The sequence below is a fragment of the Cherax quadricarinatus genome, chromosome 18 (genome assembly GCF_038502225.1).
Source record: "Cherax quadricarinatus isolate ZL_2023a chromosome 18, ASM3850222v1, whole genome shotgun sequence".
Taxonomy (NCBI): domain Eukaryota; kingdom Metazoa; phylum Arthropoda; class Malacostraca; order Decapoda; family Parastacidae; genus Cherax; species Cherax quadricarinatus.
In genome coordinates, this window is record NC_091309.1 from 23825373 (window position 1) to 23851521 (window position 26149).

Consider the following 26149-nt stretch of genomic DNA (forward strand, 5'->3'; position numbering starts at 1 on the left):
TGTCATGATCCCATCAGTTCCAGCTGCTTTACTCCCTTTCATTCTACGTAATGCCTCGCACACCTCCCCCACACTCACGTCCTGCTCTTCTTCATTCCTAAAAGATGTTATACCTCCCTGGCCAGTACATGATATTACTGCCTCCCTTTCTTCATCGACATTTAACCCTTAAACTGTCCAAACATAGATCTACATTCTTTCACGTAGCACTCCAAATGTAGATCTACGTTTTTCTTTACATAAGAAAGCACGTAAAATTGAACGTAGATTTACATTTGGAGCACGAGTGAGCGTAGATCTATGTTTAGACGGTTTAAAGGTTAAAAGTTTCTCAAAATATTCCCGCCATCTACCCAGTACCTCCAGTTCCCCATCTACTAAATCTCCTACTCTGTTGTTAACTGACAAATCAATTTGTTCCCTAGGCTTTTATATCTTGTTTATCTCACTCCAAATTTTTTTCTTATTTTCATCAAAATATCTTGACAGTGCCTCTCCCACTATATCATCTGCTCTCCTTTTGCACTCTTTCACCACTCTCTTCACCTTTCTTTTACTCTCCATACACTCTGCTCTTCTTATGACACTTTTGGTTTGCAAAAACCTCTCATAAGCTACCTTTTTCTCTTTTATCACACCCTTTATTTCATCATTCCACCAGTCACTTCATTTTTCTCCTGTACCCACCCTCTTATAGCCATATACTTCTGCCCCACATTCTAATGCTGCATTTTTAACCCCTTCAGGGTCCAAGGCCAAAATCTGAAGTGGTGCTCCAGTGTCCAAGAAATTTTGAAAAAAAAAAAAAAAATATTTTTTCTTACAGAATTAAAGAGCATATTTTTGTGAAGGTAATAAGACAAAAAAAAAAATCTGATCAGTACTTACCGAGATACAGTGCCAAGAAGTTTGTCCAAAATGATGTGGTGGCAGCAACATCGACGAATTCCACATACGCGCATTACATTATTTTGCGGTTTTGTTGTTTTTTCTTTTCTTTTCCAATTTTTTTCTATTCCTACTAACATTTGGGGCCTGAGAGACCAATACTGTATATAATGTATATATATAAACTCACTGTATTGAACACAATAACCGCACTAAAGTTATTATCATATTATTGTTTACCACTGTTGTTTATTACAATAAACATGCACAAATCTTGTATAATACTAATGTTCTATCATATATTTACATATTTACAATCACTGGACATGGTTTTAGAACTGCTGGAGCTTGTGGAACTCCTTGAAACAAGGCACCATGCACAGAGGCACCTTACATTCCTCACACATAAACCGAGTGTCTTTGCGTCTTTGTTGCCGTCTTCTTGTTTGTGCACAGACGATGCATCTCTTCTGAGCAAATTTCTTCTGAGTTGAAGGAAGTTGTATTATGAAATGATCACCTTCCCTCCTCAAACGCTTGGGTATATCCTGAGGAATTCGAGGACCGTGTTGTATAGCAGGTGTTGTTACCTGGTACTTCATTATGAGTTGTCTGACAACAGACAAACAAAATTCACCATACGGTGGTCTGTTGCCAGTCTTTATTTGGTACATATTATATGCATTGAGCATTGAAATGTCCATGAGATGGAAGAAAAGTTTCATGTACCACTTGTAACTCTTACGAACACAGTCAACAAAACCAATCTGCATGTCACATTTGTCAACCAAGCACATGTTTTGTGTATAATCAATCACTGTCACTGGTTTTCGAATACGTTCATTAGTCACTCGATCAACTTTGCCACTGTCTTGCATTTCATTACGGTGAATGGTTGTCAACAAAGTGACATCTCGTTTGTCATGCCACCGTAATGCCATGATGTCATTGGCAGTAAACACCTGCACGTCATCACCACGAGCACCTGCGTTGAGCCTGGGCATATGTTTACGATTAGAACGCACTGTGCCACACACATCTGTCTTGTTCACTCGCATGAAATCACTGAATAATGGGCTTGTGTACCAGTTATCGGTATATAATGTATGCCCCTTACCAAGATAAGGTGCCATCATGTTTCTCACTACGTCACCTGAGATACCCAATAACATCTTGGTATCTTTCAATGTTTTACTACCCGTGTATACAACAATATCCAACACCAGGCCACTGTCACAATCACAGAGTACAAACAGTTTTATACCAAAGCGTTTCCTCTTGCTCGGTATATACTGCTTGAATGACAGTCTACCTTTGAACAAAATCAAAGACTCGTCAATTACAAGATTCTTGAATGGATAAAAGTATATGCTGAACTTTTGTTTGAGATACATGAAAACATTTCTAATCTTGTATAACCTGTCACTTCTGTCAGGCCTGGTTTTGTCAGAGAAGTGCAACATACGTAACAGTAAGATAAACCTGTTCACTGGTATGATTTCACTGAAGACCGGGGTAGAAATTAGCCAATCTGTGGACCAGTATGCTTTTATATTATGCTTATAGACGTGAGGCATAAGCATTATTGTTGCAAAAAGCAAATACATTTCTGCAACAGTCGTCTCTTTCCACCTGTGTAGTCGTGACTGTGGTGATAAGATCGTATTTGCCATGGTGTACTCAAAATACTTATTACTTTCCCTGACAATAATTTCCATCAATTGCTGGTCAAAGAATAATTCAAAGAATTCCAGTTCACTGGCCGTGGTTCCAAGGGGACAAGTAGGTAGAATTCCACTTTGAGAGTCATCAAAGTGGTGAGGCTTGGGAACAAAATTGGGATTTTGCTGCCAATCCCACATACGGTTTGCTGGTGGATACTGGACATCATAGGCTGGTTGTGCGGGTGGTTGTGGTTGTGGTGGGCTGGTGGCTGGCGCTCCGCTTTGTCCTTGAACTGACGAGTCAGCAGCGTGGGTCCCAGCATGGCCTGGTGAGTCACGCATGGCGGTGCCACTACCACCGCCACTACCATCACCACTAACACCATCCACTGATGCCTGTGGTCTATCCATGCCAAGTGTAGCCACATCATCCTCACTATCACTACCTAAAACTGGTGTTGGGCCACGGGATGTACTCCGGGATGTACTCCGTCCCCTGGGCACAGCATAGGGTACACTACCCGAGCGCATGTGGCGGCAAACATACCGACGCTTCACTGGTGAATATGATTCCTCACTATCACTACTCGAATGATCGTCGAGCGCAATAAAATCACAGTCCACGTCACTATCATCATCATTACTGAAGTCAGAGGCCTGGCCACGCGAAAATATTAGTTTTCTCTTGCGATGAGGAACAACCGACCGTGAGTCACGAGTGCCCACACCAGAGGTAGAAGGTTGAGGATCGTCAGGGTTTTCTGCACTATTATCGATATCCTGGTCATTCTTTTCGGTCACTAACTGATCAAAGCCGTAGAATTCGTCTTCATTTCCACTTCCATCAGTGTCAGAACTATCAGATAGGAAGAGGAGAGTCCCAATTTTCAAGGGAGTGAGAGCTGACTTGCGACGAGGCATGGTGAACAAGGGTAACTGAGCCGGCGTTCCCACAATGCTATGCGGGCGCCTAGATTTTTTGTTTATGGCGCACACCCACCATGCAGACCTGTTCTCTCACATGTAGGCCTATGAGCGTTTTCGCGCTAAATTTGACGGCGCTAGAATTTTGGCGTAGATCTACGGTTTGGACACTCAACGTAAAGCCGTTGATCTATGGGACGGACCCTGAAAGGGTTAAAACTATTCCAACCCTCTTCAACCCCCCAACTACTCATACTTGCACTAGCCCACCTTTCTGCCAATAGTTGCTTATACATGTATCTCACACTAACTTGCTCCTTCCTCAATTTATACATTTTCACCTTTCTCTTACTTGCTGTTGCCATTTTCCTTTTGTCCCATCTACCTCTTACTCTAACTGTAGCTACAGCTAAATAATTATCCGATATATCAGTTGCTCCTCTATAAACATGTACATCCTGAAGCCTACCCATCAACCTTTTATCCATTAATACATAATCTAGCAAATTACTTTGATTACATGCTATATCATACCTTGTATACTTATTTATCCTATTTTTCATAAAATACGTATTATTACCAAACCTCTTTCTACACATAGCTCAATTAAAGGCTTCCCATTTTCATTTACCCCTGGCACCCCAAATTTACCTACTACTCCCTCCATAACATTTTTACCCACTTTAGTGTTGAGATCCCCAACTACAAGTACTCTTTCACTTGGTTCAAAACTCCCCACACACTCAACATTTCCCAAAATCTCTTTCTCTCCTCTACACTTCTCACTTCTCCAGGTGCTTAAATGCTGACTATAACCCACTTTTCACATTCAACCCTTATTTTACTCCACATAATCCTTAAATTTATACATTTATATTCCTTCTTTTCCTGCCATAACTTATCCTTCAACATTATTGCTACTCCTTCTTTAGCTCTAACTCTGTTTGAAACCCCTGACTTAATCCCATTTATTTCTCCCCACTGAAACTCTCCCATCCCCTTCAGCTTTGTTTCACAAAGAGTAAGGTGACGAGGATAAAAAATTTAGGTAATGAAATATTGGATAACAGACTGAAGGGAGGGAGTACGGAGGAAGTGAATGTATTTAGGAGTGGACTTGTCAGCATATGGGGCTATGAAAGACAAGGTGAATCATAGAATTGATGATGGGAAAAAGGTGATTGGTGCACTGAGGAGTTTGTGGATACAAAGAATGTTATCCATGGAAGCAAAAAGGAGAATGTATGAGAGTATAATTATACCAACACTCTTATATGGGAGTGAGGAATGAGTAGTGAATGTTGCAACAAGGAGATAGCTGGAAACATTGGAAATGTCATGTCTGGGGGCAGTATGCAGTGTGAGTATAATGCAGAGAATCTGTAGTTTGGAAATTAGGAGGAGATGTGGGCTTAATAAAAGTATTATCCATAGGACTGAGGAGGGGTTCTTGAAGTGGTTCGGACATTTAGAGGGGATGGAATGAAATAGAATGACTTGGAGAGCATATAAGTCTGTAGTCAAGGGAAGGCTGGGTAGGGGTCAGCCTAGGAAAGGTTGGAGGGAGGGGGTAAAGGAGGTATTGTGCACAAAGGGCTTGGACTTCCAGCAAGCGTGTTAGGTAGGAGCAAATGGAGACAAATGGTTTTTACGACTTGACGTTCTGCTGGAGCGTGAGCAAAGTAACATTTATGAAGGTATTCAGGGAAACCGACAGGCCGGACTTGAGTCCTGGAGGTGGGAAGTAGTGCTTGTGCACTGACGGAGAGGTGTTGATATGTTGCAGTTTTTCTAACTGTAGTGTAGGCATGCCTCTGGGCAAGACAGTGATGGAGTTAATGATGATGAAAGTGTTTCTTCTTTTTCAGGTCACCCAGCTTTGGTGGGAAACAGCCAATGTGCTAATAAAATAATAAATTTTTGGGTCTGATATTTCTTGCAAATATCTATACACTACTCAAAAAACACACCATATCCACTTTACATGTAATCATTTAAACAAAATAAAAAAGTGCAGAGAAGAGCATCATATATAAATTCATGCATTTCATTTTAATTTTGTATTATCTTCATTAAGACAACTTAATTCAAGAATCTTAAATTATACAATTATTGTTTTGTAAATAGCATTTATATAATGATTGTAGTTAAATCAATCTCCATGGGGAAGTGGAAAAGAATTCTTCCTCTGTAAGCCAAGCGTTGTAAGAGGCTACTAAAATGCCGGGAGCAAGGGGCTAGTAACCCTTTCTCCTGTATAAATTAGGTCACCCTGCCTTGGTGGGATACCGCCAGTATGTTAATAAAAAAGTTTAATCAAATACTGTATAGTATATTGCATATTTTCAGATGCAGCCAAATAAAATATGAAGGTTTTGGGACTGGAGTGAGGCATGCATCAACTCAAATTAGAAGTGAAAAAGGATATCAGAAGACTTCTCAAGGGCCTGTAAGGGATCATGCAAAAAGGACTAAGCTTTCAAAATGGGATGAACTGCAGTTCAATCCTTATGTAGGAAGCTCTGTTAACATGAGAAGAATAGACGTTGAGATGCTAACTAACAAACCAGGATTGATAGATGGAGAGTCAGAGGGTTTACGTATTTTAGATAATCACTCATTGAAGCCAGTTGCAGAACAGAGACAAACCAAAAATCATGACAACAGCTTTACTTCCAGAGACATTTTTAAGACATCAGACACAAGCAACTTGGAAGGTAAAAACCAGTTTGGAGATAAAACACATGTGACACTCTGTAAAGGTATACACATGAACAGTTGTAAGAGTTCTGAAATGTATACTAAAACAAGAACTACATTTCTAAGTAAATTTGACAAGTCATTAGAAAAAAATTTTGCTCCTAAAATGTCAGTTTCTCTAACAGGTTGTACAGTTAAGAAAACATCCAGTGATACTCTGAATGGTAAGGCTAATGCAGCAGACAGTAAACAACCTGTACATCCTACTTTATCAGCTCAAGAAAGGCATCCAGTACACAAATCAAGTCACTTAATATTTGAAGACAATAATGTGCAAAAAGAAATTTTCAAGAGCGTAGATAATCTACTACATGCTAAAGGAAAATCTTATACACCTGTGAATATAAAAAAATCTGCTCCAATAAACAATCCATTAACGGGTGGGTTAATTACTGGAGAGCACTTCTCAAGTATTTCTCAGAGTTCACATGGATCCAGTTCAGTTATATCACAATCTGGTTTAAGCAATAAATATTCTCACAGCAACAGCAAAATAAGACTTTTTAGTAATGTGGAACTATACAGCAAATATGAAGCAGCTGAAGACCTTGAGAATATGACTAATTGTGATCTGTAGTTTTTTACATTTTAATTTTGAGATGTAATTGTTATATGAATTAAAACTTTTATTCTTCAGGAGTAATTACCAAATTTTCTTAATTTGTCATCGTCTATACCGTCCTAATATTTTTTTTTATTATGTTCCACCTGTAAGTCTTTTCAGTTTTTGTGTTTCAAATATTGTTTTTCGCAGTTCATATATTCTTGTCAGTTTGGCTCTTCTCTGCATTACATGTGTTCTCTAAATTTCTAAAGACATAACAAAATAGCTTTAATCCAGATAAAGCAATGTTCAGCAATACTTCATTGTACTCTTTTTTTTTTTTTAATTATATTGGCTAATTCCCACAGAGTAGTATGACCTAGTAAAGAAAACACATTCCAGACAGCAATATCCCCGCCCCTTCAGAATGTAGGCACTACTTTTCACCTCCAGGACTCGAGTCTAACTAAATGGTTTTTCCCTGAATCCAGTTAGCTGGATTCGAGGAAACCAGTTGTTCAGGTATTCCAGTTGCTCACACTCCAACAGTACATGAAATTCTAAAAATCACTTGATTCCTCTCACTCTCATCTAACACATTCATGCAGACATGCTAGATGCTCAAATTTTTACCACTTAACATATCTTTCATCCCTTCCTCCAACCCTTCTTGGTACTACCCCTACCTCTCCTTCAGAATTTCAGTCTTGCTCTGTAACTCATTTTTCTTAACTTTAGGAGCCATTTTGTGCCATATGCTCTGCCTTACTGTATTTATTTTGACCTGACATATGTTGTTTTTATTTTTGTATTTCACTGTATGTATATATATAAAGGCTATTTTCAAGTTTTTCAGTATAGCACAGTGACAACCTTCTGTTTATAATTACTGTTAAATCTCCCTTTCTCTTCAACACAATATGTACTCAACATGTGGCCTGCATTTGCTTTTTCCCATATCCATAAGTATTTGGCACTTACTAGCATTAAATTCAACTATTTTGCACTTCATTGTCTCAGTTTGTCCAAGTGTATAGGAAGTGTAGGTAGGCAAATGTCTGCTTACAACTTGAGAAAAGTGGACACATATGCATTCAATTAGGATGCCTTTATTGAAAATATTTCATCCCTTGGACCTTGGTCACTTCAAATACATGTACATACTGTACTGTATTTGAAGTGATGACAATCCGAAGATGATGTTTTTTAATAAAAATGTCTTAATTGAATGCATTCATGTCTGCTCCCCTTTCATAAGTTTTATTGTAGGAATTTATAGAAATTATTATTTGGCAGAGGATTTTTGCATCATCTACTTACATGGTTATACAGGCATAATTTTTCTTCCTTCTCACAAATCATTTATATAAATTAGATATATTACTAATTACTAAGGTAAGTAGTGATCTATGTGGTTCCCAGTGGTGACAGTTCCTCATGATATTTTTCTTTCTACTAGCACAAAGTAGGTGGAAGACAGATCATGCCCATGATCCATAGCTTATTTCATGCAGGCCTTGGTGTGTCACAAATTTTTGCTCAGGATCTTTGTATGTGTCACATTAGCAGTGTCTCAGAATGTAACATAAAAGAAGCCTTGGTTGACTATCTGACAACAAATTCCTGAGGCACCAGATCATTGTAAAATGCACTCTGTACCATAGGACTGCACTCACCTACTTATTATGCAACTCTATAAATATATCATTTGATAACCTGTAGAGGGCTGAGTCCCACGACACCAAGCATGCCTTCATGCATGGTGCCTTGGGACAACAATAGTGCTTGTAGAATATAGCGTGATTATATTTAGGTATAGAATTTTTCAATCATGCTCAAATAAACTAGGCAAAAATCTCACAGATAAGTCATCATAGCAAAATGATTGTGGTAGATATAAAACATTCAATTAATATGTAAAGTTAGATTCACTCTGCCTATACAGTACTAATATTAGTTAGGATTATGTGAGTACCTTTTTTTTCTTTAGCACTGTACGATCAATTTTCTTATATTGAGGTATCTCTTTCTGTCAAGCTGAAACTGAAATGCAGTTATAGAAAGCAGTGGTTTGTTGTGAGAAATTTTCTAGGAGTATGTAAATGGCTCTTAAGCTTTTGTTGATTAATATAAAATGAGCAAAAGATCAGTAACTTTAATGTAAACTTATTGCTTGCTCTAAAAATTCTGCAATAATTCCTTTTCAATTGATACAAAAAAAAAAACTTTTAGTCTTTATTTGAACTTAAAAATTTCTGGAGTAAGTTTTAAATGACTCCAAAGCAAAGAAGCTGTGCTCCACAGATGCAGTCATTGCTGAAACCATTAATTCACAGATACTACTAGCTATTTCACTGTAAGACTTTTCCGAGCAATTTCAACTTTATAAACCACAAGATTTGTCAGTTTTATCTTTAGTTCTCCTGACATGTAAAATCCTATTGTGATTTCATTGATAAAAAATGAAAGAGAACGTTATATGGTGGAACCTCGGTTTTCGTGATTAATCCATTCAAAAAAGTCCAAAGCAAACCGAATCATACGAAAACTGAAGTAATATTTCCTATAATAAATACAAAATCCAGTTAATCCGTTCCAAGCACCCAAAAATATTAACAAAAAATACATTTTATAGAGAATAACTATAATTTTACATACAGAAAACAATGAGAAATAAATATAAATGACTAATGAAATGGATAAATGAACATTTAACATCACTTTTAGCTTTATTGAAGACTCCTGTTGGCATATGGAAGACGGCAAGAAGGGGAGAGGGAGGAGGAGAAGTATTGTTTGGAAGGGGAATCCCTGTCCATAAGGAATTCAGGTATCAAGGCCCTATCTGGGGTTACTTCTCTTCTTTACTGGCACTAGGACCAGCTTGAGTCACTGGACCCCTGTCACACAAAAAATCTGTCCAGAGAGCTCTGCTTCTGGCATCTCTTTAAGATTTGCCTAAAATGGGACAAGGCATTTTGTCATTGAACATGTTGCAGACACAACTTGCAACAGCTTTGTTAAGGTCATATTTCTCCACAAAGCTTTTTAACAAATTCCACTTTGCACAGACTGAGGCAGACCGAGTCACGAACGCTTGGGATGCTTTGTGTGGGCACTCGATTCCAGGAAATGAGTGGCCAAGTCACGTGGGCAGGCAGACGAGTTTGGTACGGCCCATTTTCAACTGTATGAACACCGAGTGGATGTACAGAAATTGGGACAAAATTTAGACGAAAAAAGTCGTCGAAAACCGAAGCATAACAAAACTAGGGCATGCAGTAACCGAGGTTTGACTATAGTTACATTTCAGTGACTGAATTGCAAACTGAAAATTATTTTCTAAACCCACATAATGATGCAGAGTGGAAAAGCTCTGTGAACCCTAATAAATACAAATTTGATAATAAACTGCTGAAGTATTGTCATATTTCTGCAGTGTTGCTGGCAGGGATCTACCAGGGAAGTATTAGGGAGAGAGGGACAACTGGGAGTATGCTCTGCTTTCACTTCCCAAACCTATAGTAAAGGGAGTTCATTTTTTGGTGATAACAAAAAATATTATTGACAGGGAATTCTAGCATCAGAATCCTTTTCACAAGGTACAGTATTAGACTGCTCTCAGTCCTACTTATATCAAACCAGTTGTATCCCACAAGCAGGGTGTCCCAAAAAGGAAAATGAAAGTTTCTCTTTTAAACTTCAGTAATGTATACAGGAGAAGGGGTTACTAGCCCCTTGCTCCTAACATGTTAGTCACCTCTTGCAACACGCATGGCTTACAGAGGAAGAATTATGTTCCACTTTCCCATGGAGATAAGAGGAAATAAACAAGAACAAGAACTAATAAGAAAATAGAAGAAAACCCAGAGGGGTGTGTATATACATATGCTTGTACATGCAAGTGTAGTGTGACCTAAGTGTAAGTAGAAGTAACAAGACATACCTGACATCTTGCATGTTTATGAAACAGAAAAAAAGACACCAGGAATCCTACCAATTACAGGCTTCCATTTTACGAGGTAGTACATACCTCCCTGGGCACTTGTTGTCTACCAACCTACCATAAGTTAAATTAATAGTTTTGATTTCACATATGAAAGTAGCACTGTACTGTATATCACCTTACTCGTCAAACAGATAGACGATGATACTGTAGATCCAATGGTGCATATTCCTAGGACAGATTTTCCAGTATTAAACTCTCCTGTCTAACAAGTTTAAAGTCTGATTTCCTTTCACACCAGGTTAAAATTGACAGAGTTATAAATAACAAAAATACAGAATACATTATATAATTAAGTAATACAGTACTGTACATATTTAGCTAAATAGACATAAGTACATGCCACTGATATAAAGTACATTTTTTTTATGCTGAAGCCACCAAATTTAATATTACTGAACCTTTCATTTTTAAGAATACATACATTGAACTTCTGCAACAAAGCTGTTTCAGCAATATACATAATTGCAGTTTTTATGTACAGTACTACAGTTTATACAAACATTATATTTAAGCCAAAATTTATTGAATACTACAGTATAACATCAATTGTAAGACATACAGTACTGCTGTATTTGAAATATTTCCTTGTGATATATACTGTAAAGATTAATTTCAGGATTTAGTTAAGAATTTGGGTTAAACATTAGAGGATTTAAACTGTATAGTATTTTCAAAAATAAATTTTACATATTCTGTAGTGTGTGTGTGTGGTTTATTAACCCCTTCAGGGTCCAAGGCCCAAATCTGAAGTGGTGCCCCAGTGTCCAAGAATTTTCAAAAAAAAGAGTTGTTATTTTTTCTTATGAAATGGTAGAGAATCTTTTTGTGAAAGTAATAAAACAAAAAGTACGAAATTTGATGGAAAATTGACGAAATTATGCTCTCGCGAATTTTGATGTGTCAGCGATATTTACAAATCGGCGATTTTGCCGACTTTGACTCCCATTTTAGGCAAATTACATTATTCCAGTCAACCAAATTCTTAGCTATTTCACTAGTATTACTTCTATTCTATCGATTGAGCACAAGAAATCGCCAAGTCAACTGTTTCAACTACAAATTAAAGTGATCGGAAATTGTTAATTTGGCCAATTTAACACAAAGTTCAAAATATTCCAATTTCAAAATAGGGTCCAGAATAAACAATGTAGGTATTCCTGGCACTAAATTAACATTTCCTCTGTTCATTAGTTACGTTTTGAGGCTTTACAAATAAATTCCATTTTGATTTTTTATTCACATATTGAATTTTTATTCACACCAAAAAATAGAAGATTTACTGTTATGCAATACTGTAATAATTGTATAAATATCATCACCATATTTGTGAATGCATATTAGACCCACCAGCTGGCGTGTATTAGACGTGTGAGGTCGTTTGTTTACTCTTGAATATCGGCAAAAATTTAACATTTCTGCTACTTTGAGCTTAGTTTCAAGCCATTTCCAGTGCGAAAACCAATCAAAATCATCTCGATTTCTGTAATATGTCTTCCATTCTATCAAATGAGACCAAGAAATCACAAATAGAACTATAAAAAACATACGAAAAAACACTGCAAAGTCGCTGTTTTAATCGAAAAATCATGAATTCAGTTTTTTTCTCTCATTATACACAGCGTGCTGCAGGACCTGTTTTATGTGGTGCACACATACCACATAGATGTATTCTCTCATATCTAGGCCCAAATGTACCACTCACAGTTTATCAGAGTGAGCTGAGCTCATGACGTAGATCTACGGTTTGGACCCTGAACGTAAAGCCGTAGATCTATGGGACGGACCCTCAAAGGGTTAATTCCAATATACCAAAAATTCTTGGGAAATTTCAAACTATAAATATTGTCATTGTAAAAAATAATATTTAAAGTATTTTAACCCTTAAACGGTCCAAACGTATATATACGTTCACCTGCGCAGCGCCCCGAATATTTTGAGAAAAAAAAAAATTTTATAGAAAAAAAAGGGTATGTGGTACCCAGACGTCCCCATTTTTTTCATACGGCGCACACTGAGTGTGCACACCCATTCTCTCATGTCTAGGCGACTCAGGCCTATCGTGCCAATGTTGAATGAATGAAAAATGAAACGTATATATACACTTGAGGCGCTACGCGAGAGAACGTATATAGTATATGTTTGGACCATTCAGGGGCTAAACAGTACATAACTAATATTACTATTTTTTTTTTATTAACGCATCGCCCATTTCCCACCAAGGTAGGGTGGCCTAGAAAAAGAAAAACTTTCACCATCATTCACTTCACCACTGTCTTCCTAGAGGCAGGCTTACACTACAGTTATAAAACTGCAATATTAACACCCCTCCTTCAGAGTGCAGGCACTGTACTTCCCATCTCCAACACTCAAGTCTCCATTCGCTCCTATCTAACACATTCACGTATGCTTTCTGGAAGTGCAAGTCATTCTATTTCGTTCCATCCTCTGCATGTCCAAACCTCCTCAACAACCCCTCTTCAGCCCTCTGGATAATAATTTTGGTAATCCTGCAATTCCTCCTAATTTCCAAACTACGAATTCTCTGCATTTTATTCGCACCACACATTGCCCTCAGACACCTCCATTGCCTCCACCCTTCTCCTTGTTGCAACATCACCACCCATGCTTAACACCAATATAAGAGCATTCATATAACTGTACAGTGGAACCTCAAAAATCAAACTTAATCTGTTCCAGGAGCTAGTTCTAAATTCGAAAAGTCTGAAATTCGAAGCAATATTTCCCATAAGAAATAATGGAAATACAATTAATCCGTTCCAGAAACCCAAAAATATTCACACAAAAAATACTTTTTATAGAGATTAATTACAGTTTTACATACAACAAATACTATAGTTTTTAATTATGTATAATAATACATATAAAATAACATTTTTACTTACCTTTATTGAAGATTAGTGATGGCATCTGGAAGATAGGGAGGAGGAGAGAGGGAGTTGGGGTTAGTGTTTGGGAGGAGAATCCCCCTCCATGAGGACTTCAGGTAAAGCCCTCTCTGGGGTTACTTCCCTTCTCTGTCTTTTAATGCCACTAGGACCAGCTTGAGAGTCACTGGACCCCTGTCTCACAAAATAACTGTCCACAGTCCTCTGTTTCTGGCACCTCTTTAACATTTCCCTAAAATGGGACATGGTTCTGCCACTGAACTTGTTGCAAAGATGGCTTGTTTCAGCTTGCTCAGGGTTGTACTTCTGCACAAACATTTGGACATCATTCCACTTGGCACAAATCTCCTTAATCTTTGAAGAAGGCACCTCATCCACTCCCTATATTAACACCTTTCGCAACATCAGCTTCCTTGATTTGTTCTTTCTTGGACAGGATAGAACCGATGGTCGACTTGTTTTTCCCATACATCCTGGCAACCTCAACAAGTCTCACACCACTCTCATACTTCTGTATTATTTCCTTCTTCACATTTATGGTGTTTCTCACTTTCTTTACCACAGGGGTACCACTAGCAAGTTTCTTTGGGCCCATGGCAGCTTATTTCACAGTCCCACAAGCACTAAACAACAAAATAATCGTAAAATGCATGAATGAGAGCGCAGGTTAGTGTTCACTCAAGCATAAACAAAGCTAGACTGCTCACGGCGCCTGCGCCAGGACACGGACAGAGCGGGCGGCAGACAGGTCCCGTAACCGGCAGTCCAAAAATAGGGGCGCATTCGATAATAGGGACACAGTTTGTCCGAAAAAATGGTCCTATTTTCGAAACTTTCGATATGTGATACGTTCGATTTTTGAGGTTCTACTTTACTCTCATACATTCACCTCTTTGTCTCCACAGACTCCTCAGTACACCACTCATCTTTTTTTCCTCATCAGTCCTATGATTCACCTCATCTTTCATAGACACATCCACTCCTAAATATCTGAATACATTCACCCCCTCCATACTCTCTCCCTCCAACCTGATATCCAATCTTTCGTTACCTAATTTTTTTTATCCTCATCACCTTACTCTTTCCTATATTCACTTTGAATTTTCTTCTTTTACATACCCTACCAAACTCATCCACCAACCTCTGCAACTGTGACAACTCTCACTTTGTTAGAATCTTTATCTTTTAACTGCCAACACCCAAGCATTCACTTCTCTTACAACCCCATCTATAAATATATTGAACAACCATGGTGACATGACACATCCTTGTCTAAGGCTTACCTTTACTGGGAAATAATCTCCTTCTCTCCTACATACTCTAACCTGAGCCTCACTTTCCTTGTAAAAACTTTTCGCTCTTTCAATAACCTACCTCCTATTCTATACATTTGCAACATCTGCCACATTTCCCCCCTATCCACAAATCCATAAATGTCACAAAAACCTCTTTACCTGTATCTAAGTACTGTTCACCCATATGTTTCACTGTAAACACTTCGTGTACACACTCTCTACTCTACCTAAAGCCTCCTTGTTTATCTGCACTCCTACTCTCCATCTTACTCTTAATTCTTTCAATAATAATTCTACCATACACTTTACCAGGTATACTCAACAGACTTCTTCTTTCAACAAATCAGCCATTTCCCACCAAGGCAGAGTGGCCCAAAAAGAAAAACAAAAGTTTCTCTTTTTAACTTTAGTAATGTATACAAGAGAAGGGGTTACTAGCCCTTAGCTCCTGGCATTTTAGTCGACTCTTGCGACACACATGGCTTACAGAGGAAGAATTCTGTTCCACTTCCCCATGGAGATAAGAGGAAATAAGAAGAATTAGTAAGAAAATAGAAGAAAAAACCCAAAGGAATGTGTATATATACATGTATATGCTTGTCCATGCATGTGTAGTGTGACCTAAGTGTAAGTAGAGGTAACAAGACATACCTAAAGTCTTGCATGTTTATGAGAAAGAATAAAGACACCAGCAATCCTACTATCATGTAAAACAATTACAGGCTTTGGTTTTATACTCACTTGGCAGGACAGTAGTACCTCCCTGGGCAATTGCTGTCTAACTCAACAGATTTATTCCCCTATAATTTTTGCATTCTCTTTTGTCCCCTTTGCCTTTATACAAAGGAACTATGCATGCTCTCTGCCAATCCCTAGGTACCTTACCCTCTTCCATACATTTATTAAATAAAAGCACCAACCACTCCAAAACTATATCTCCACCTGCTTTTCTGTCTTTATCCCATCAATCCCAGCTGCTTGACCCCCTTTCATTCTATCCACTGCCTCATGAACTTCCCCCTCACTCACAACTCACTCCTCCTCACTTCTACAAGATATTATTCCTCCTTGCCTTATACACAAAATCACAGCTTTCCTATTTTCATCAACATTTAATAATTTCTAAAAATATTCCCTCCATCTTCCTGATACCTCTAACTCTCCATTTAATAACTCTCCTCTGCTATTTTTAACAGTAAAGTCCATTTGTTCCCTAGGCCTCCTCAACTTATTAAACTCACTTCAAAACTTTTTCTTATTTTCAACAAAATTTGTTGATAACACCTCACCCACTCTTTCATTTGCTCTCTTTTTACATTGCTTCACCACACTCTTAACCTCTCTTTTCCTCTCCATATACTCCTCCCTCCTTGCACCACTTCTACTTTGTAAAATCCTCTCATATGCTAACATTTTCTCTCTCACTACTCTCTTTACATCACCATTCCACCAATCACTCTTCTTCCCTCCTGTACCCACAAACTTCTGCTGAACACACTACACATACCTATATCATAAAAATCTTTGAAAGGGTTCTAAGAAGCAAGATTGCCACCCATCTAGATACCCATCAGTTACACAACCCAGGGCAACATAGGTTTAGAACAGGTTGCTCCTGCCCATCCCAACTACTGGACCACTATGACAGTGTCCTGGATGCTCTAGAAGACAAACAAAATGCAGATGTAGTATACACAGACTTTGCAAAAACCTTTGACAAATGTGACCATGGTGTAATAGCACACAAAATGCATGATAAAGGAATAACAGGAAAAGTTGGTAGATGGATCTATAATTTCCTAACAAATAGAACACAGAGTAGTAGTAAATAGAGTAAAGTCTGAGGTGGCTACGGTGAAAAGTTCTTTTCCACAAGGCACAGTACTGACTCTCATCCTGTCCCTCATCCTCATATTTGACATAGACATGGATGTAAGCTACAGCACTGTGTCTTCCTTTGTAGATGACTCGCTGTATAGCCCTTGTGGCTTAGCGCTTCTTTTTGATTATAATAATAATGTAGATGACTCCTGAATTTGCATGACAGTGTCCTTCATTGAAGACACTGCAAAACCCCAGGCGGACATCAACCAAATCTTTAAATGGGCTGCAGAAAACAATATGAAGTTCAATGATGAGAAATTTCAATTAGTCTGATATCGAAAACATGAAATTAAAACTATATCAGAGTATAAAATAAATTCCAACCACACAATAGAACGAAAAATTAATGTCAAAGACCTGGGAGTGATAATGCCAGAGGATCTCGCCTTCAAAGACCACAACATTGTACCAATTGCATCTGCTAGAAAAATGACAGGATGGAAAATGAGAACCTTCAAAACCAGGGATGCCAAGCCCATGACACTCTTCAGGTTGCTTGTTCTATCTAGGCTGGAATATTGCTACGCACTAACAGCACCTTTCAAGGCAGGTGGAACTGTTGACCTAGAAAATGTAGAGAACCTTCATGGCACACACAACTGCGATAAAAAGCCTCAGTTACTGGGAACGCTTAAAGTTCCTCATTAGCACTTATTTTTTATTTTAATAATAATACATTTAAAGTTCCTCAACCTGTACTCCCTAGAATGTAGGCAGGAGAGATACGTGATTATATTCATTTGGAAAATCCTAGAGGGATTAGTACCAATCTTGCACATGAATATCACTCCCTGAAAGCAAAAGACTCGGTAGACAATGCAACATCCCCCCAATGAAAAGCAAGGGCACCACACAGTAAGTGTGAGGGGGGGCCAAGACTGTTCAACTGTCTCCCAGCATATATAAGGGGGATTACCAATAGACCCCTGGCTGTCTTCAAGAAGGTGCTGGACAGGCACCTGAAGTCAGTATTTGACCAGCCAGGCTGTGGTTCATACGGTGGGTTGCATGCAGCCAACAGTAACAGCCTGGTTGATCAGGCCCTGAGCCACCAAGAGGCCTGGTCACAGACTGGGCCACGGGGGCATTGACCCCCGAAACCCTCTCTAAGTATACTCCAGGATGTTCACCAAGTTGCACATCATAGAAACACCAACATTTATTTGTAAGGATGGCTACATCAGTTGCTTGAATGCACATCTTACCAATCTCAAAACTTTTTTTTTTTTACATATGTTATGAAATTGGTCAGATGCATTTTTGAACACTACATATATAGCCTTCCTTAGATATAGGTATAAGTTTGCCTGTGATGCATGGTTTGGGACAACATTCACACGGATACACATTCACATGCATACACATTCACATGCAAACACATTCACATACATACCCAGTCACAAGCATACACATTCATACGCATACAAACCTACTGGAGTTCTATGACAGGGTGACAGAAGTAAGACAAGAGAGAGTGGAGTGGGTACATTGCATTTTCTTGGACTGTAAGAAGGCGTTTGACACAGTTCCACACAAGATATTAGTGCAAAGGCTGGAGGACCAGTCAGGGATATCAGGGAAGACACTACAATGGATCAGGGAATACCTGTCAGGAAGACAACAGTGATTCATGGTACATGGCGAGGTGTCAGACTGGACGCCTGTAATGAGTGGGGTTCCACAGGGGTCAGTCTTAGGACCAGTGCTGTTTCTGGTATTTGTGAATGACATGACAGAAGGAATAGACTCCAAAGTGTCCCTGTTTGTAGATGATGTGAAGTTGATGAGAAGAATCCAATCGGACAAGGACCAGGCACAACTACAAAGGGATTTGGATAGGTTGCAGGCCTCGTCCAGCAACTGGCACTTGAGTTCAACCCCACCAAGTGCAAAGTCATGAAGAATGGGAAGGGCAAAGAAGGCCATAGATGGAGTACAGGCTAGGGGGGCCAGAGACTACAAACCTCACTCAAGGAAAAAGATCTTGAGGTGAGTATAACACTGGGCACAACTCCTGAGGCGCACATCAACCAAATAACTGCTGCAGCATATGGCCGCCTAGCAAACCTAAGAACAGCATTCCAACATCTTAGTAAGGAATCATTCAGGACCCTGTACACTGTGTACGTTAGACCCATAATGGAGTATGCAGCACCAGTTTGGAACCCACACCTAGCCAAGTACATAAGGAAACGAGAAAGTGCAAAGGTTTGCAACAAGACTAGTCCCGGAGCTAAGGAAATGGAATAGTTTGGGCAGTGAGGTAGTGGAGGCAAGATCTATACATAGTTTTAAGAAGAGGCATAATAAAGCTCATGGAGCAGAGAGCGACCTAGTGGCGACCAGTAGAGAGAGAGGGGCCAAGAGCTATGATTCGACCTCTGCAACCACAATTAAGTACACATCCACACGCATACACACTCCAGGTATTCCCACTCAAACATTCATACACATAAACATTCACTCACATTTTCATATGCATACACATTCACACGCATTCCTGCCGGGCCAGGAGCTCTGTAACCAAAAATAGGTGAGTACACACTCACACATACATGCGTATACACATTCACACTCAGACATTCACACGCACACAAACATTCACCTCCCTCAGCACCTGTGGAAATTTATTCGGTCCTAAAGCTCCACAGGGCAGATAAGTCGTACAAAGATCCCAACAGGTCGCGGATGGAACGGCTGGGTTGGGTGGCCCTTACACCCACCCAAAACACACAACACACACCCGGGTTGGCGAAGGTGGTTGGAAGGTACTTCTTAATTGATAGATTTACCCTTCAAGGAAGAGGTAGGTAGTTTATACTGTTAGTACACTTATATTAGGATTATTGAGGCAACTGTAGATAATAATAATGTAGACCTAAGACCTTAACGTAGGAAGTAATAGGCCGACAATGTAGGCAAACATTAGGTTATATTAGCCAGGGAGAACTGGCAGCCCAAGTTTGAATACTGGGGCACGGGTTTGAGACTGCAGTGCCCTTTCTTCTAAGATCAGACACCATCGGAGCAACAAGTGCTGTGATCAGCAGGCAGCGCCCCCACGTGTCTTCACATACTAGACCTGGGGAAATCTGGTGGAGGAATCTCGACGTACCGTAGATGTCCTCCTCCGTCAGGCCCATACAGTAAGACAAGACCTCCCTTTCCTTCTCGGGATTCTGGCCAGTTTCTGGGGGAAATTGCGAGTGAGTTGAGCTGTGGGCCTTTGTGCAGACAGGCGGCCCATGACCAGTACGTACTGGCATCACTCCGTCAGGCTTAGAAGCTAGTGTCCATTTCTGCATAGTTATACTAGGGGATACACACCCCCTTGGAAACAGGAATTTGCTGAGGTGCAGGCAGGTCACTAATATTGACTGAATATTGCAGGAATTAAGGCTCCCGGTTGCACGTGGTTCTGAGGGGAAGTCTAGAGGGGCTAAAGCTTAGGGAAGTTGAAGATGAGGATAGATTCTCCAACACCAAGTAAGTTAGTCCTTTATACGTGAATGCAGGCGAGATTTCTTGCAACATCATTTATGGAACTCTGTCCTATAAGCCACGTGTGAGGCTGAGGTACCGACCTCAGGGCTCGGTGTCAACAGAGCTTGCCAGGGTAGACAAATCACATGGAGGCAGTCCAGACAAATTTCCACAGCATCACTCACAGAAAGACCTTAACCACAACAACCCCAATGCAACCAATCTAAACCAAAACCCATACACTGTACTCTCTGCCCGGATGGAATAACAAATAAACGTGAGGAGTGGCATGAAAGAATCGAAGAGACATCCCCAGACATCATAGCAGTCACAGAAACGAAACTCACTGGTATGATAACAGATGCAATCTTCCCACCTGAACCCCTCAAGGGAATTTCCTTGACGCTGGTGAGAGGCTCTTGATCTAGGGAATTGGATCTGTGCTCCGGTTCCTTGAATTGAGTCTGAATACCTTCCACCCCCACATGCGCTGTACAATCTTATGGGTTGAGCGCTCTCCATAATTATAATAATTCCCACCCAGATATCAGATCCTGAGGAAAGATAGAGGGAGCAGAAGGGGAGGAGGAGTTGCACTGCTCATTAAAAACCGATAGGGATTTGAGGAAATGGACAAAATTGGTGAAAGGGACTATGTAGTAAGTACAATTCAGTCTGGGATACGTAAGGTAGGCATTGCAGTGATGTATAACCCGCCACAGAACTGCAGGAGGCCAAGAGAAGAATATCAAGAGAGCAGAGCAATGGTGGGTACTAACTGAGGTGACCAGAAGAGCTCACATGGATAGAGCAAAGTTACTAGTTATGGACGATTTCGACTGGGAAAACCTAGAGCCACATGGGGGTCCTGAAACATGGACAGCCAAGATGATGGATGTGGTGCTGAAAAATCTCATGCATCAACATGTTAGGGACACTACCAGAGTGGGAGAGGAGGATGAACCAGCAAGACTGGACCTTGTGTTCACCCCGAGTAGCTCGGACGTTGAGGACACATATGAAAGGCTCCTTGGAGCTAGTGATCATGTGGTTCTGAGCTTTGAATATATAATAGAGTTACAAGTGGAGAGGGTAACAGAAGTAAGATGGGAAAAACCAAACTATAAAAGGGGGGACTACACAGGTATGAGGAGCTTCCTGTAGGAGGTTCAGTGGGAAAGAGAATTGGTAGGAAAGTCAGTAAATGAAATGATGGACTATATAACAACAAAATGCAAGGAGACAGAGAAAAGGTTCGTTCTCAAGGGCAACAGAAATAATGGGAAGACCAGAACGAGACCTTGTTTTACTCAAAGTTGTAGGGAGGCAAAAACTAAGTACACTAGAGAATGGAAAAAGCACTGAAGAAAAAGGACCCAGGAAAATAAAGAGATTAGTCAAAGAACCAGAAACGAGTATGCACAGATAAGGAGGGAGGCCCAGCGACAGTACGAAAAGGACCCCAATGGAAATAAGTCACTGTCTGACTCTTTTTGGGGTTATCCTAGGTACTTTACACATAGGCTGCTATGTATAATAATCTATGTAACTTACTAAAACGACATAGCATCAAAAATCAAAGCTGACCCGAAGCTGTTGTATAGCCACATTGGGAGGAAGACAACAGTCAAGGACCAGGTAATCAGGCTGTGGAAAGGTTGGGAGTTCACAAGAAACTACCAAGAAGTATGTGAGGAGCTCAACATGAGATTTAAGGAAGTATTTACAGTGGAGACAGAAAGGACTGGGAAGTCAGAACAGAGGGGTACATCAACAAGGGATATACCAACAAGTACTGGATGATATGCACACAACCGAGGGGCTAGTACCAAACTTGCACACAAAAATCACTCCCTACAAAAGCTAAAGATTCGGTAGACGATGCAACATCCCCCCAATGAAAAGCAGGGGTGCCACTAGCACGATAAGAAACAACACAATAAGTGTCAGGGGCCCAAGACTGTTCAACTGCCACCTAGCATACATAAGGGGGATTACCAATAGACCTCTGGCTGTTTTTAAGCAGGCACTGGACAAGCATCTAAAGTCAGCACCTGACCAGCCGGGCTGTGTTTCGTACGTTGGACTGCGTGCAGCCAGCAGTAACAGCCTGGTTGATCAGGCCTTGATCCACCATGAGACCTGGTCACAGACCGGGCCGTGGGGGTGTTGACCCCCGGAACTCTCTCCAAGAGATGAAGAAGCTGCTAAGTGACTTTGATACCTCAAAGGCAGTGGGACCACACAATAACTCTTCATGGGTCCTTAGAGAAGGAGCAGAGATGCTGTGTGTGCCACTAACAACAATTTTCAACACATCCATTAAAATTGGGCAAATACCTGAGGTATGGAAGACAGGAAATGTAGTCCCCATTTTCAAGAAAGGAGACACATGAGGCACTTAACCATACACTAGTGTCACTGACGTTTATAGTATGCAGAGTCATGGAGAAGATTTTCAGGAGGAGAGTGGTGGAGCACCTACAATGGAACAAGCTCGTGAACGACAAGCAGCATGGATTCAGGGAAGGCAAATCTTGTGTCACAAACCTACTGGAGTTTTATGACAAGGTAACAGAAGTAAGATACGAGAGAGAGGGGTGGGTAGATTGCATTTTCTTGGACTGCAAGAAGGCCTTCGACACAGTTCCTCACAAGAGATCAGTGTAAAAGCTAGAGGATCAGGCACGTATAACAGGAAGGGCACTGCAATGGATCAGAGAACACCTGACAGGAAGGCAACAGTGATCCATGGTATGTGACGAGGTATCAGAGTGGGCGCCTGTGACTAGTGGGGTTCCACAGAGGTCAGTCCTAGGACCAGTGCTATTTTTGGTAAATGTGAATGACATGACGAAAGGGACAAACTCAGAAGTGTCCCTGTTTGCAGATGATGTGAAGTTAATGAGGAGAATTAAGTCAGATGAGGATCAGGCAGGACTACAAAGAGACCTGGACAAGTTGGAAGCTTGGTCCAGCAACTGGCTCCCCGAATTTAACCCCATCAGAAGCAAAGTCGTGAAGATCAGGGAAGGGCAAAGAAGAGTTCAGACAGAGTACAGACTAAGTGGCCAAACACTGCAAACCCCACCCAAGGAAATGGATCTTGGGGTGAGTATAATACCGAGCACATCTCCTGAGGTACACTAAAGAACAATTTGGGAATGACATCAGAGACTGTTACCTCAGACACAAACAAGGGGACTGTAGGGAATGAAGGGGTGGAACTGCATGCAGAAACACATCAGGAGCAATCAAGGGGACTGAAGAAAATGAAAGAACTAAGCTATATGTGGAGGCCCTGTCAGACCACAGCAGAGCCCAGGGAAAGCTGAGAAGGGAAAATGACAGGCCACTGAGCCCAAGGACAATAGATAGTGAAGAACTGAAGAAAGGAAAGCTGCAATGGAGGAAACTAAACCAAATCAGGGGATACATTGGGATATGCAGTGGGAGAATGAAAGGGAGAGGTCAGTCTTTGTTTATGGGCTCCAGGAAGTTGAAGGGGAAACTTACAAAGCAAGAAGACAAGCGAAGAAAAATGCGATCGAAAGCATCATAAAGGCAATAGGAAAAGATGACATGAGCCAGTTGGTAAATTTTCGGAGAATAGGGGGGTTTGCAAGAAGGAGAGCCCAGCCAGTGAAAGTGACTTTCAAGACAGAATGGACTCGAAACAGGATCCTGCAGGTGAAAGCAAGACTAAGGGACATGCCGGCATACCAGAAGGTGTATCTCGACCGTGACAGAACACAAGAGGAAAAGCAGAAACTGAGACAGATGGTGTAAAGACGAAAGGAGGAAAGAGAGATGAGGATGGAGATGGACAAGAAAACCCAGAAACAGGAGGAAGATCAAATACAGCCTCCCTCACAACCACCTACAGAAGCCCCCAACCAAGACTACTCCAATGCAACCAAACATTCTAACCCAAAATGCACATGCCATATCCAATGCCCCCGCCCACCTCATTACAAACTCCACCCCCATGGCAACCACCCATAGTTCCTTATCAGGTCTCCCACTTCCCCAACCCCAATGTACCCCCCAAACCACAGTTTTAGAAAAGTTGAAGGTGTGGTATACAAATGCAGATGGGATAACAAATAAGTCTGAGGAGTGGCATGAAAGAATCAAGGAGACATCCCCAGACATAATAGCACTCACAGAAACAAAGCTCACCTGGATGATAACAGATGCAATCTTTCCACCTGAATATCAAATCCTCAGGAAAGACAGAGGGAGGAGAGGAGGAGGAGGAGTTGCACTGCTCATTAAAAACCGGTGGGATTTGAAAAAATGGAAGGAATGGATGGCATAGGCGAAAGGGACTCCTTAGTAGAAACAATCCAGTCTGAGGGCCATAAGGTGGTAATTGCAGTAATGTACAACCCACCACAGAACTGCAGGAGGCCAAGAGAAGAATACGATGAGAGCAACAAAGCAATGGTCGACACACTAGCAGAGGCAGCCAGAAGAGCTCACATGGGGGAAGCAAAGTTACTAGTCATAGGTGATTTCAATCACAAGGAGATTGACTGGGAAAACCTGGAGCCCCATGGGGGTCCCGAAACATGGAGAGCCAAGATGATGGATGTGGTACTGGAAAACCTCATGCATCAACATGTTAGAGACACTACCAGAGAGTAGTTCAGACATCGAGGATATCATGTGTGAAAGGCCCCTAGGAGCTAGTGATCATGTGTTTCTGTGCTTTGACTACATAGTTGAGCTACAAGTGGAGAGAGTAGCAGGAATAGGATAGGAAAAACCAAACTACAAAAGGGGGGACTACACAGGCATGAGGAACTTCCTGCAAGACGTTCAGTGGGAGAGAGAAATGGCAGGAAAATCAGTAAAAGAAATGATGGACTATGTGACAACAAAATGCAAGGAGGCAGAGGAGAGGTTTGTTCCCAAGGGAAACAGAAATAGAAGGAAGACCAGAACGAGTCCTTGGTTCACCCAAAGGTGTAGGGAGGCAAAAACTAGGTGTACTAGAGAATGGAAAAGGTACAGAAGACAAAGGACCTAGGAGAACAAAGATCAGCTGAAGAGCCAGAAACGAATATGCACAGATAAGAAGGGAGGCTCAGCTACAATACGAAAATGACATAGCATCGAAAGTCAAGTCTGACCCGAAGCTGTTGTATAGCCACATCAGGAGGAAAACAACAGTCAAGGACCAGGTAATCAGACTGAGGAAGGATGATAGAGAGTTCACAAGAATCGACCAAGAGGTATGTGAGGAGCTCAACACGCAATTTAAAGAAGTATTTGCAGTGGAAACTGGTAGGACTTCAGGAAATCAGATCAGGGAGGTACACCAACAAGAGCTGGATGAGGTACACATAACCGAGGAGGAGGTGAAGAAGTTGCTATGTGAACTTGATATCTCAAAGGCAGTGGAACCAGACATCTCTCTGTGGGTCCTTAGAGAGGGAGCAGAGAGGCTGTGTGTGCCACTAACAAAGATCTTCAACACATCCATTGAAACCATTCAAATCATTATGAAGCCCTGTGTAGTCTGCGGTCAATCAAACAAACGGGCTTCCACATGGATAAATTGTCATTTTTGTGGAAATTGGTGTCACGCCCCTTGTGCAGATATCCAAGAACTAGCTACAAGCAGTATTAAAACAGGGAAGTGTTTTTCGGTATGCCCAAATGAGGAAAATCTGTGGACTAAAATCACAAGGGTATTAAAAGAGGATAACATCAAAGCTGCTTTCATAGAAAACCTGGAAGCTTTCTACAACAGATGGGAACATAAAAAGTCTGGGCTGAATGGT

At 40.7% G+C, this 26149-nt stretch overlaps 1 protein-coding gene across 6 annotated transcripts in view; it reads left to right on the forward strand.

Annotated features, from left to right (window-relative positions):
* The window catches only part of LOC128689442 (uncharacterized), a 58462-nt gene extending 46976 nt beyond the window's left edge, over positions 1-11486 (forward strand). For all 6 annotated transcript variants that reach the window (XM_070086342.1, XM_070086345.1, XM_070086344.1 and 3 more), the window contains one exon: positions 5826-11486. In XM_070086342.1, the coding sequence (XP_069942443.1) occupies positions 5826-6813 (988 nt within the window). In that variant the 3' untranslated portion in view covers positions 6814-11486. The remainder of the gene's footprint in view (positions 1-5825) is intronic.
* The last annotated feature ends 14663 nt before the right edge of the window (positions 11487-26149 follow it).